This window comes from Dermacentor albipictus, chromosome 8 (genome assembly GCF_038994185.2).
Source record: "Dermacentor albipictus isolate Rhodes 1998 colony chromosome 8, USDA_Dalb.pri_finalv2, whole genome shotgun sequence".
Taxonomy (NCBI): Eukaryota; Metazoa; Arthropoda; class Arachnida; order Ixodida; family Ixodidae; genus Dermacentor; species Dermacentor albipictus.
The window spans coordinates 75,840,878-75,854,613 of NC_091828.1; the positions used below are offsets into that span (position 1 = coordinate 75,840,878).

Genomic DNA, 13,736 nt, shown 5'->3' on the forward strand with positions numbered 1-13,736 from the left:
GTACGGATGCACCAGCTTTAGCAAGTACGACCATGTGTAAGCCTACCACCTGATTCCTGTGGGACTCTCAGATATTCCCAAGATTGCTATCGTAACACCCTTCGGCCTCTTCGAATATCTGCGTATAACTTTCGGTCTGGGTAATGTGGCCCAGACCTTTCAGCGTTTCATTCACCAGGTATTACGTGCATTGACACGCTGCTTTGCCAATCTTGATGAAATCCTCGTCTACAGCACCAACACTGAAGCTCACAAGCTCCATTTTCGTCAAATGCACGAAGGACTAGCAATTTTGGTCTTGTCGTTATTGCTCCGAAGATAGAGTTCGGTGTTACCGAGTTGTATATCCTCGGCTAGCGCGTAAGCCCGCACGTCATTCGTCCACTCGCCTCCCGCATCACAGCCAACTTGAGTTTGCTCAGCCATCCGCTACCAGCCATCCACTACCTCGCCAACTATTACCGCCGCTTCATTCCTCGCTGCGCCAATATACTGCAGCCTTTATGCAAACTTGTCTCGGGCCCCAAGATACCACGTACTCTCGTATGCACAGCGCGTTAAGAGACATCAAGGAAGCCATTACTAATGCTACGCTCCTCGTCCATTCCAAATGGGACGCGCCAACATCTGTCATGGTTGACCAATCGGACACCGCTGTCGGCGCATTCTTGCAGCAGTTCGTTGCTGGTTCCTGTAGCCCATGGCCTTCTTTTACAAGAAGCTTGGACCCACTGAGCGCCACTACCCTTACAAAAAATGTTGTTGGAAATCCACTGATTTTCCATCGATATATTATTGTACCATCAACAGAAAAATTGTGGAAATTCCATTGGCATTTGATGGAGGATTTGTTGAGAGATCATGGAAAAGTGGCCACCGTGAATCCATTGTATTTCCATGGGAGTATTATGGTGTGGTATTTCCATGGGGTCTCCATGGTATTTTTATTGTGTTGTTTTTTCATGGGATCTTCACTGGATTTTCATTGTACTGTTCTTCCACTGGGTTGTCATTGTATTGCGCAGTATCTTCATGAAGTTGTCATTGCATTTAGTCCTCAATGCAATGACTTCATGTAAGATGCTTACTGAGGCTGAATATGAGGTGCAGCCAGCAGTAACAAACAAGAAGGCATATAAAAAGGCATGGTCTTACTTCATTTTATTTATCACGAAAGCAAGGATAGGCTCTTCTTGATGTATGGAACACTGGCTCCCGGAAACTGAGCAGGTGTATCCTGGAAACATATGAGTAGATGAAACAATGTGCAGCTCTGGCAAATTAAATCAGCAGGCAATAGTGATTATGCAACAAAACTAAGAAATAAATATCTGCTAGAAGCTTTCATGTTTAATCCATGTACTACTGATGTTCTGTATAAGGAGCTATAATAACAGTATAAGGAGTCATGGTAAATGTGGCAAGAGCTTTGTAGAAGCTGCTAGACAAAAAGTATACAAGTGAGCTTCTATGCAGTTTAAACTAGCTTTATGCTTGAATTATCTGCCTGAAAAATCCTGCAATATTTTTGTTTTATCGTTGATTAAATGTTATTACAAATAGCATTATGCTTTAAATTATCTGATGGTCACTATGGCAATGAAAAGCTTGAACATAGCATATGAAAACATTGCAACTGGAATTCACTACTTTCTGTCACACTTTAATTGGTTTAAGAGAAAACATTCAGCATTCTTAAAGTAGGTGCAGCCTGCTGGTTACACATCACAGCAGTGGTGGTCAGACATGCGGCAAATGAACTAAATTAGCTCCGTGCTCAACGTGACTGTCACACGAATGTGTGGGGCTCTTCCTCTCTGCATTCACTAAGTTCCTGCTAGAGTGAACCTTTCATGCAACATATATATTTGACACTTTATAATAACAATAAGCGCTAAGTTAACCCAAGAAGTCCTGAAAAATAGTGCAGGCTTTTCTTAGTAAAGAAACAAAGCTACAAGATAGCTAGCACATAGCAAATCGCCGAGCATATATTAAAATGTGCCATCACAAATAGCTGGTGCAGAAGTCAACCTAGGAATATATGTGTGCTATCTGGCCAGCTATGATCTTGAAGCAGCACACTTACATCTGACACGTACACTTAGAAAGGGCGTACACAGGCGCCGGACTGCAACTACTGCTTTATTGCTCAAAGACCCATCTTCTGTAGTGTCTCTTGTGAAGCGTACATGCCCTGATGGCAGTATGGTATGGCGAGAGCCAGAATAAAATGCATAAAAGACACAAATAAAGATGAAATTTTTGGATTTCCACTCTATGAATAACCAAAGTCCAAGATAACAGCGTGCTTCTTCAGAGAATGATACCGAGGGGCAACTGATACACCTATCTTTCCATTTGTCAATTTCTATTGCTTCAAGAATTTCCCGTTTGTTTTTTATGTTCTCTGCGCACAACTTCCGTATCTTTCAATATGGTTTGCAGCCACAATCCTTGCAATGAAACGCTAAATGATCTGAATCTTTAGCCATGTAGTGATAATTGTGCTCAGTTAGCCTCATATTCAAGGACCTGCCCGTCTGCCAAATGTATACCTTGTTACAGGACAGAGGGACCTTATAAACCACTTTCTCTGAACAATTCACATAGGGCTTTCAGTGATTGATTGCACAGGCACTTGTTCCTTTTTTTGCGCCATTCACCTTTTTGCATACGCTCGACAATCACAGAGGCGCGCAAAACACCACATCAATGCAAGCCCTGCGACATATCTTTAGCAGATTTGGGAAATTGTGTGTACATAAGGCATGACCAGCTTGTAATGCCTTGTGTCTGTGCGTGGATCTGCTCACTATTTCTGTCTTCTTTAGTAAGCATTCTGCAACTGATATCAAGAGCTTCGATGAACACCCAGAGCTCTTGAGGCAGGTTACCTGGTTTGTTAAGCTTGTTTCACATTTGTGATGACATGTTTTTTGCAGTGTGTTAAGAAAGCAAGAGCGGACATTCACCCTTTTCACAAGCTTTGAATGGGCCGAGTGGTAGGGAAAGACAGCTTTGTTGCTCTTTGGCTCATAAGACCAACAGATTTGATGGGAGGATACATATGCACCAAGCTCTAAAAACCTAATAAAACTGCTGATAAGTAGCTTATGTGTTAGTAACAATGACCTGAGGCATTTATAAAACACTGCATTGGTGTGTATGTTGGTCTTATGAACCAAGGAACAACAAATCTGCCCTTCCCTACCAATCGGCACATTCAAAGCTTGTGAAGAGGGCAATTGCCACCAACACCCCCAATCCCCAATCCCCAACCCCTTGAGCGATGGGAGACTTTGTTATCCAGCCCCGCCCTACCGATTCAGCTCGCACTGACGGACAGGGGCCAGGAGCTGCTGGAAACATATGGGTCCCGTAACTAGGGAACCACCCCGTCTGGTGCCTGCGTGCACCACCGATTTATTTCGGGCCCAGCAAATGTTGCTTCATCATCATCATCATCATCCACTCTTGCTTTCTTAACGCACTGCAAAAATCATGTCATCACAAATGTGAAACCAGCTTCACAAACAAGGTAACCTGCCTCAGGAGCTCTAGGTATCCATCGAAGCTCTTGATATGTTTCAGGTTACTAAACACAAAAAAGTGAGCGGATCCACTCGCAGTCACAAGGACTGTCAAGGCAACGCAGTCATACCTTATGTACACACAATTTCCCACAATCTGCAAAAGATAGGTCAAATGGCCGGCGTTTATGCAGTGTTTTCCGCACCTGTGCGGTTGTCGAGCCTGTGCAAAAAGGTGAATGGCACAAAAAAAAGAACAAGTCCCTGTGTAATCAACCATCGAAAGCCCAACGTCAATTGTGCAGACGGAGTGTTTTATAGTCCTGTAACAAGGCATACACTTGGCAGACATGCAGGTGCTTGAATATACAAGGCTAAATGAACACATTTATCACTGCACAGCTAAAGATACATGTCATTTAGCCTTTCATTGCAAGGATTGGGGCTGCAAACCCGTCCTGAAAGATACGGAAGTTTTGCGCAGGAAACACAACAAACATAGCTACAGAAACTGACAAATGGAAAGATAGGTCTATCAGTTGCCCCTTGGTATCATTCTCTGAAAAGGCGTGCCGCTATTTAGACTTTGATTATTCAGAGTGGGAATCCGAAAATGTCACCTATATTTGTGTTTTACCCTCGCTCTTGTCACACCTCACTGCCATCAGAGCATGTGTGCTTCTCAAGTGGCACTACAAAAGACGGGTCGTTCTTAAACAATAATGCAGTCATGCATTCACAATGCAGAATGTGCAGTCCAGCGCCTGCGTATGTCCTTTCTATGTGATGCGTATGTGTCAGATCCAAGTGTGCTGCTTCAATATGATACCAACTAGCCCATCAATATACCAACTAGCCCATCAGTATCTTTTAAGCAGCTGTGATCAATCCATAGCTCGACCAATTATTTCTTTTATCGGGCCTCTAAAATTTGTGCATAACTTCGTGGCCATAATGCAAATAATGAAAGAAGGGAACTATTTGTTTTTTTACATGAAATATTAGGAACACTTACTATACTTTATCCAGTTGCTAACAGTACAGTTTGTATAAATAGCCTTTCTTCAACTTATATGCATGTTCTGATTTCATTATTTAAGACTAAATGACTACTAAAATAGCGTACACACCTATCGGTCTCTACGCATACGGTGTCGAGGGCCTCCTCCTGAACCGTCTGGCCACGTAGGCAGCTCTTGCCCACAAACAGTGGCTTGCCGTGGAGCCCACCATCAGTAAAGACGTGGTGCAAAAGTGCCCTGACGAATTTTCCACGGCCACTGATAATGTCACAGGCCTGGCTCAGCTGATCGAGGATGTTCTTATCAGCGTCCCGCCACCAATGTCAACCTGTACACAGAAAATTAAGCGACACTTTAAAAGCTCACTTTTGATCACACAGAGCATAAAGGTGAACAATTTATCATCAAATGGACAAGCCGTAAATGACAGCAGAAGAAAAACAAGTGTCTTGCAGCATCGTTGCATGGTTTGCATTGCAGAGGCATTTCATTGACAGTTACTTGCAGTTACTGACACTGCAGCACATGTGCACGTGTGCGAACAAATATAAGTTGTTCAGAGGTGGACTTAGTAGTTGCCGGCTGGTTGCCCACAGATACACAAGCTGTCGTCAGTGAGTGTGATCTCGAACACGATCATTGTTAATGATTTCTAAATAGCATACAGCACCAGTAACTTTCCTGCAACGGCTTGCTACCTGCCACTATGCTGGCCAGATATAAATTTTAGTCATAGTCATACATTGCAAGATCAACTGCAAATCTTTAAATGATCCATACAGATCCCTTTCGCTATCTGAAGTGATTCCAGGGGCCAGAAGTTGGGAAACACTGATTTAATCTTGCTTTGTTCACGGAATCACTTCAAATGCACTATATTGCCAAAAAAGAAAGTAAAAGAAAGAAGGGAGAACAACTGGCAGCACACAATAAGCGTACCTCTGTGCAAGCAATTACTGGTTCTTCTGGCTTGTTCTCGATGTTGTTGAGGATTTTTCGTAGCCTCTTCACTCTCTTGCCAGCTTCTGCATAATGAGAAAGCAATACAACCACTGAATAAAAGTAATATGTACTTCAACCATTTCAGCAATAAAGCACCAAATGCTACTTCTTTATGCAGCGAAATATCTCACACTTAATAATGAATTTTGCGACACTTTGGTTCTTTTTGTGGATCAGTCACTGATGCGTGATTTGGCGAGCCTGGCATTTAACATGAGTCGGGTGCATGACACTTCGTGATAGTCGAGTGAAGCGAAAAGCCTTCCGTTAAAGTGTTGCAGGTTTTCACACATGCTGCACAGATAGTTTTGAATTTAAGAATAGGCATGTTTATCCACAAAATTAATACAAAAAATTAATGGGTATTTCTTTCAAGCAGCAAAAGGGAAAAATCAGTACGATCAATACATTTTAGTTTTTTTAAAGATGCTTCAGTATTCAATATTCCTCATAAATTCTAGTACGGATTGAATACTATCAGACCCAAACACTGCTGCAGTGTGCTTTTTGTCTCGAGTCATGGAGTTCCTTACAAAAACCGACTAGAGGGCCTCGACACCTATACTTCCATAAATATTACAGGGCACGTACACAGGAGCTTTTGATGTGGAAGGGCATGTTCAACTGGTTCTTGTTATGTTAGCACTGTTTATCCAGTGTGGCAAAGTAGATTCGCACATGCAGGGAAGGGCCTTAAAGATCCTTTTTTATATTCACAGAAAGCATTAACCAGATGGTGTAAGATTGTTGCCTGCTTTTGATGTGTCATGCAAGTTTGCAATAGCATCAGACACAATGTGCCCTGCACTCTTCTCCAGATGCTGTGGATGCCACTATTTAAAGTATTTTATAAATGCAGTATTACATAACAGCTACACAGTGAAATGCCATCAATAATAAAAAATGTATATAAGTGCTTGATGCTTACGTAACCAAGTGTTTCTTGCTACCAGCTGCTGTGTTAGCAATGTATTTTATTTGTGTGACTGAATGAATTAGTTGAATATTTTTATTGTTCACTGCATATGTTTTAGGAATACTGAAATAGCAAGAACCAAATTCTTTTACCAACAGTTTTTCACAGGGCGTTTAAGAGGAACTTTCAAAAGAAAGTGTCTGATATTACGACATCTTTATGACAAGGCACTTTTCTGTGTGAACATAAAAGTAGGAATTTGGGTCAGTCCTCCGAAGGAAAAAATATCCCAGATTTGGTCTAAAGGTTGCATCTTTTCTCACGTATTCAGAGGCTTGCATGCTTTCATAATCTTCTTTCTTTTTTTTTGCCAGAAAAGAAAGAAGATTGACTATATTTATAGTAACTCCGGATTAACAAGTCTTATTCTGTGATACACTACAGCTTTGAGCAAAATCTTGTTCTTTAACATATCCAGAGTACACAAACAATTTCGTAGAAATGCTTTTGCAACATGAAAAAGATACCCAGGGCTGGGAGAGAAACTGGTGGCGTCAATCAAATGCGCTTTAGGCATTCTTTTTCGACGTTACAACACGGTGGCATTCGATTCGCGAATGATCAAGCAGCCTGTTTTATAGGACGATCCGCGTTTATTACACATCTCACGATATCGGCCACGACATTTCTGCATGATTATTTGATGACAATACAAGGAAAAGACGGTCCGCCAATTTGATGTTCACATAAACGGCTGTGGCATGGGTCCTGCTGCAACGGTAATACTTGAAACAGGGTCATGCAAGTTAAACATTCAAATTTTGTGATTTTACTATCCAAAGCCACGATCTCATTACAAGGCACGTAGCAGCGTACGACTGAATTAAATTTGAATCTTTAACAAGCACCCATACCCAAGCACGAGCGTTTTTTGCATTTCGCTCCATCTAAATCCGGCTGCCGCAGCCGGAGTTGCACCTGCGGCCTCAAGGTCAGTGGCGCAACACTAAGCTACCGCAACGGGTGGGGACGAGCATGACAACACAGGAACAGGCGCCCTTGTTTTAAGTGGTTCCGTGCATTTCAGTTCGCGATAAACTTGGCTACCGTGTAGTACAGACGAATAGGCCAGGCTGCTAAATACACAGCTTAAACAGACGACATGACCCCACCTTGGCGCTCGATGGACCGAATGAGCATGCAACACGCTACACATGCACCCGGGACCGGCCCGGCACGAAATGTTTTGAAACACCGATGCCGTGCACCACGCGTGAATCAGACACAGCTCGGAGTGGTTGACTGACACAGCACCAGCGCCACAGGCGCAAGTCAGCCCGACGTACATCCAGCAACAAAAAAAGCACCCCGCGACTTCTACGACACCAGTCAGAACGTTGCCGATCAGTTATACACACAATACAAGAAACGTACTTACCGTCGGGTCAGCCGGCGCTCCATTCTTCATGCACGCTTCCACGCAGCCCAGTCGGTGGCATACCTCCGCGTCAGCCAGTGGACGGACGGGTACATTCAGCTTTTCGTCTCCGACGCTCTTGGCAAAAATGTCTCTTGTCGCGCAACAGCAGATCACAACACACACGCATGCTTACAGCTCACGACGCACACAACGCGCACACGGAGACCACGAAAGAAAGCAAAATGGCGACGAAAACAACTACGAACACAACTGCCAAACAAGCAAACACGCAAAAAAAAAATTTCAATGTTGCTTGTTAACTTTCGTATATTTCGCTAAGTTTGGTAAAAAAAACTTTCAAAAATATTTCGTTCGGGAAGAACTTCTATAATTTCTTTGCAAAGCTGTCAGTTATACACAAAGTGTAATAAAATAAATTATGTTGCTGCGCAAATAGCAATTGTCTGCGTTGAAACAATGATTTAGTATCAATGGCAATGTTGAAGCATAACCTCCGAGATTTCCTCTGTGACGACACATCGTTCTGATCTCGAAGGCTACAAATCCATCAAGTTGTCACGAAGCGATTAGTTGCAAATGGTGGTGATTCACCACTGGTTTGGCTCATTCCCTAAGTGCTCGTTGTTTCAGCCGCGCGAATGCAGCGGCAAAGCTGTGCTGCTTAACCAATGCGCTGAAGGTTACGTTACGCGGCAACGATGGCGCGAGAAGTGAACGGCATCAATCGACAAATGTTTTCTTCTGACGACGGCAGGTCGCGCTTGCTGATGCGAACATGAGTCTGTATGAGTCGCGTCTCGGTCGCTATATATAGATGTAAAACTTGAATAAATCAAGCAGACTAGGAGACTATTTGTCTCCGCCCTGTTTCAAAAGTTTTTGGTGCTGATAATTATCATCATCATCATCATTTTAGTTGGTCGCGTGACCTCTGCCAATCGGCGTGTGGGCGCGCTTACACTGAATTTTGTTGCATATTTTGCCGTAATGTAATAGTGTAAATTTACGCGAGGTCGCCTTTCCGCAGGCTCTGTATTGTTGTGGTAGCTTGTGATGCCACGTGATATAAATTTTGCTAAGGTCCAGTAGGATCCGTACATCGACGTACCGATAGTTCAACAAAACAAAAGTTCAAAAACCGGTTACCTCTCAGTGTTCTGGATGCTTCTGCATGCATTGAGGAAGACATGAAGCTACGCCGACGACAAAGGCGCTCTTTGTCCAGCCAGTTTCGATTTCAAGGAGCCTGCCAAGGGGAACTAATTGTTCGCGAAGCTCCCACATAAAATCCACTATTCAAAATTTGATCATTGGGATAGGTAGTGTCGAGCACGGGCACCAAAGTACTCATTTTCTGTAGCCACCTATTGCTGATAATTAGAACGTTAATTAGCGTAAATTTGCTAATTACGCACGCAAGTGCGGCAATTGTTCTGTATCTAGAGGCCGCCAATCTGTACACTCTTATGGTAAACATAACATTACCGCGATTTATATTTTGCAATTTTAAAAATTTGGTGCAGCAAAAAAAAAGTACCCTGTACGCTGCCCAGTGGGATGAACCTCTTCTCTCCTTGGTAGCACAATGTTCAAGCTTTACACTGCATCACCTACACTCAATCTTTTTCAGGTCTCCCATTGCAGTTATAGCGCACATTGCAATATCCGCAGTGATTAAAATAAGTTGAACCTATCCGGAGATTGTGCATTTGGCGCTGCAGCGGCTCAATACAGCATTATTTTGCATTAATAATGCATTAGTACATTATCTTGCAGTGGCCTTTATTCTGCACTTGAACGTACAACTGCCTGTGCAACAATTTTTTTAATAATTGGTTGAAGCTCTGGCCAGATTAATTACGCCATTTCATGTTGTAGCCTAAACTAAGGAACTAAGAAACTAATTAACTAAGGAACCTAAACTAATGGTTATTGTTTCGTGTAAATTGTATGTCGCCTGTTTAACTCGGTCCAGTTGTTGGCATTACACAATGGAATTTGAACATTATTTCATCAATAAAAAAATTACTGTGTAGTTGTCAATAAAAATTTTATTGAACAACCATGGTGCTGGCTCAATGAATGTTGTAATTTTGTGGAGTTTCTATGGAATCAATGATAGTACAACAGATCAACAATGGAAATTCAAGAACCATTTTTGTAAGGGTACAGCATGTTTGGCAGAGAGCTGCTCGCTATGTATTAGGCTGTGCAGCACTTTCGACATTTTCTCGAGGGACACTCCCCATTTCATGTCCTTACTAATATAAACCACTGACTCCGCCCTAGCGTCCAGCAGAACATCCTACACCCACCTCGAAATGGGACAGCTCGCCTATATTTCTGAATACACCAGCGACATTCGGCATGTCAGCGGAAAATTGAATGCCGTTGCCGACGGATTTTCTCTCGCAGCCATTCATGCAACGGACATGGTCGACCAGTCATCGACTTCACGGCCATGGCCCAGATTGTCGACGCGTAGCTCTAGCTGCTTCGAACGAGCGGTACCTCTCTGGTGTTTAAAGATATCTTGCTTCCTCAGTGCGACGTGCCCATCGTTGGTGATAAGTCATAGGTCGTCCTCGTCTTTTCGTCCTTACGTGCCTCGCCTCTACCACGGCGAGGCACGTAAGGACGCCTATATCACTTCGACGCCCTCCATTGTTTCGCTCATCCTGGCATTCGCGCAAGAAAGCGACTCGTCACTTCTCGTTATGCGTGGCCCAGTATGAACGGAGACGTCCGCCGCTGGTCATGCGCGCGTCAACTGCCAACAGTCTAAAGTGCATCGCCACTGTTATGATCGACCTGTCGGGTGTGAGAGACAGTCAGGCGTACCTTCCCATGACAAGATGATTTGCCACATCCCAGAAAGGTTGTTATTGTAAGCCTGGGCCTGTCAAGCATGAGAAGCGTTTAAGCGGACGTCCCCATGTCAATATAATTGCCCTCCTCTCGAAAACAGCGTCATCCCTTTTTATTTTGCGAGCTGACACAAAGGGAAGGACGAAGGAAAGACAAACCGAAGGGCAGGAGGTCGACGACTAGAGAACCAATTTACGCAAACTCCCGAAGAAGACGTCGACAACCACAACACCGCAAGGGGGTCTTTAAAGCCGTCATATCCCCCGTGTTAATCAGAACCGCTCTAGGCTCGTATGACAGTCACAACCATCTACCAGTGAAGTGAATACAATCTCTCCTAATTTTTTTTTCATCGTCGCGATGCCCGCCTTCGTCGACGTCTCCTAATTTTTGCGGTGAGGACCCACCTCACCGAGTCGAGAACGTTTCGCCGCACTGCGACTCCTCTTGGCACATTTCCGTCCCTGTACGCTCGCATCAGCCCTCTGCACGTCGTTATTGTTGGCCCCCATCCTTCCTCCGGGAACCATCGCTGCTTGTTAACCTGCATTGATAGATTCACCAGATGTCCTTTCTAAGTGTAATTCTAACATATAAAAGATGGCCTTTCTCAGTGTCTCTCTAACATATTTCTAACAGATGGCCTTTCTGAGTGCATTTCTAAGATCTTCCAGATAAATTTGAGGCCTACGCGTCATTTGATGTGACATCCGCCACGTCACTATTCACTGGTAGCTTGTTCACGCACTTCACGCCGGTGGTCTGGTTCACGTCAGCGCGAAGCGAGGAAAATATATAGACATATGTTGTAGTTCGTAATATATAGAAACAGACAGCATATAGGCACGTTATAAAGAAAAGATAATTAGGTTTTTGTATTGTGATGTTGATTGACGCCTCGTGTTAAGCCTGAAGGGGTTAGTATACTTACACTATTATTAGGCGAACTACTAAATCTAAGCCTTATTCTAGGAAAGCATGTTTATTTGTCTAGATTTGTATACATGGATTAACTGCGTTCTAATACTTTATTTCAATGTGTGTAAATAGCAGGCAATATATGCCGAATAACCATATACTCCTCACAAATGCTGAGGATGCATGTGTGCTCTCGAAAAACAATATGCATCACTTTCTTCAATGTGATTACTGATCCGACCACTGTAGAATACACACAAACCTGACTAAACAGAGGAAATTGGAAAAAATTCCGTGAAGCGAAACACTACGGGCATGGCACGTAATTCATTTTTATTACCAGTAAAAAACGACGTCTCCCTGGTTACCCTTTAATAATTAACAAACTGACAACACTTCCCGAGACAAGAATATGTCCCTCAATGAGTTCGAATCAGCTAGATTGAGTGCAGTCATGTTAAACTGTACAATGTGCATGCAATAACTATCGTATGTCCGTTGCAATGAGCTTCATTTTAAGGATAATCGAATACTGTAGGTACACAAACAGGGCACAGCAGGGATATTGTCACTTCCACGTCTAGTACCTTCGCCGTTCCTGGTTCTGTGTAGAAAACGGTGTGCACATACCTGTGAATGCGTGAAATACGTGGCTGACTGCAAGTGTAGTCATAAAGACCAACATCTGTCCACCGTTCACTAGTGAGACGTTCGCAAACCAACATGGGGCGCGAAAAGGCCGTAGAAGCCACGTACTTATAAACATGCTTTGAATTGATGAAAACAAAGGTCATATGCGCAGCAAAGTATTAATACAAACATAAATAAAAAGGGTCATACTTTCATCCAGTCAGCCTGCAGAAGTTGTATCGCTGGAAGAGCGCGTATCGGCTTGCACTGCATGTATTGTTGCTTTTAAAAAGCACGCACTTGCACTTTTTCACCTCTGTAGTAATTACAGGAACGTATCTGCACTGAACACTTGCTTCGAATTACCGGGCAATAATCTTCCGCTGCACATTACCAAACATTCCGCGCAAACCAAAATGGACGCGTTTTCAACGAATGCGACGCTGCCGCAGCGGCAGCGTGCGGAGGCAGCCATTTTCTCGGCCGGCGTACTATTACAGGGTCGTATACTGGCACGTAGGCGTGATCACCTGTCCAGAAGGTATAGAGGTCTGGCGCGGAGTTATAAGTTGACTTTTTGATAGGATGTGCAATTCGGTACACGGAAAATGATGAACAATGTACGCGTGCCAAGGACGTGTAGGACAACGTGCCAGCATCCGACGTAGCATGACGTCCTGCCGTCGGCGTAGGCTGACAGATGAGTGGAGCAATGGCTGCCCGACAGATGAAGAAGCTCGTCCTTATGGTGATGGCTAACTGGCCGAGCTGCCCGTGATTAGCGTCGCAGAGTGAGTGGCGTGATGGCAATGTTGACGTTCCCATAAGCATTTGTTGTCATTGTTCTTGCAGTTGTTCCGCCTCCTGTCACTCGCCCTCCGCCACCTCCACCACCTCCAGGTGAGTACAGATGGGAGCACTCTAATAGAACTAACGAGTCCTGCACAGCGAATCGAATAGAGAATGCAATGTTCGAAAACTTAGCAATTTCATATACAACACTTGCAAATGACTAGCCAGAGCGGAACGAATGTACATGCACCTAAATTCGCGATCACTCTTTTCACACTTGTAATGCTCACATTCAGCATATTCAGTCACCGAAGTCCGCTATCTCGTCGACAATGGCGCCGAGATTCGCGTCCTCCCTGGTATCTTGACTGAGCGCCGCCATCCTCCCGACACTCCTCATCTCACCATGGTCGATGGATCGACAATCCAGGCCTACGAATAAAAGTTGGTGACTCTCGACATCGGACTGAGAAGTACCTTTAGCTTGACCGCTGCCATCGCGGCCATCCGTAGCCCATCATCGGAGCCCATTTTCTTTGGGAATACAATCTCGTCATCGATGTGTGGGACAGACACATCTTGGACCCCGGGACGAGCGTAACGTTTCAAGGAGT

The 13,736-nt window shown here is 43.9% G+C and overlaps 2 protein-coding genes and 1 long non-coding RNA gene across 19 annotated transcripts in view; 1 reads left to right on the plus strand and 2 right to left on the minus strand.

Annotated features, from left to right (window-relative positions):
* LOC135921987 (uncharacterized) overlaps window positions 1-13,736 on the plus strand; it is a 144,032-nt gene that overhangs the window by 39,928 nt on the left and 90,368 nt on the right. For 16 of the 17 annotated variants that reach the window (XM_065456397.1, XM_065423894.1, XM_065423885.1 and 13 more), the window contains one exon: window positions 13,183-13,230. The exons of the other annotated variant lie outside the window; for it this stretch is intronic. In XM_065456397.1, coding sequence (XP_065312469.1) covers window positions 13,183-13,230 — 48 coding nt within the window. The remainder of the gene's footprint in view (window positions 1-13,182; window positions 13,231-13,736) is intronic. 17 annotated transcript variants of the gene reach the window in all.
* On the minus strand, window positions 1,144-8,165 carry LOC135920963 (uncharacterized). Its single transcript, XR_010570375.2, has 4 exons — window positions 7,912-8,165; window positions 5,495-5,580; window positions 4,664-4,883; window positions 1,144-1,237 (listed from the first exon to the last, which is right to left on the minus strand). It is a non-coding gene; the product is annotated as an uncharacterized lncRNA (long non-coding RNA).
* The window catches only part of LOC135895820 (uncharacterized), a 155,821-nt gene continuing 153,116 nt past the window's right edge, over window positions 11,032-13,736 (minus strand). The window contains exon 4 of the mRNA XM_070523609.1: window positions 11,032-11,326. Within this exon, the coding sequence (XP_070379710.1) occupies window positions 11,132-11,326 (195 nt within the window). The 3' untranslated portion in view covers window positions 11,032-11,131. The remainder of the gene's footprint in view (window positions 11,327-13,736) is intronic.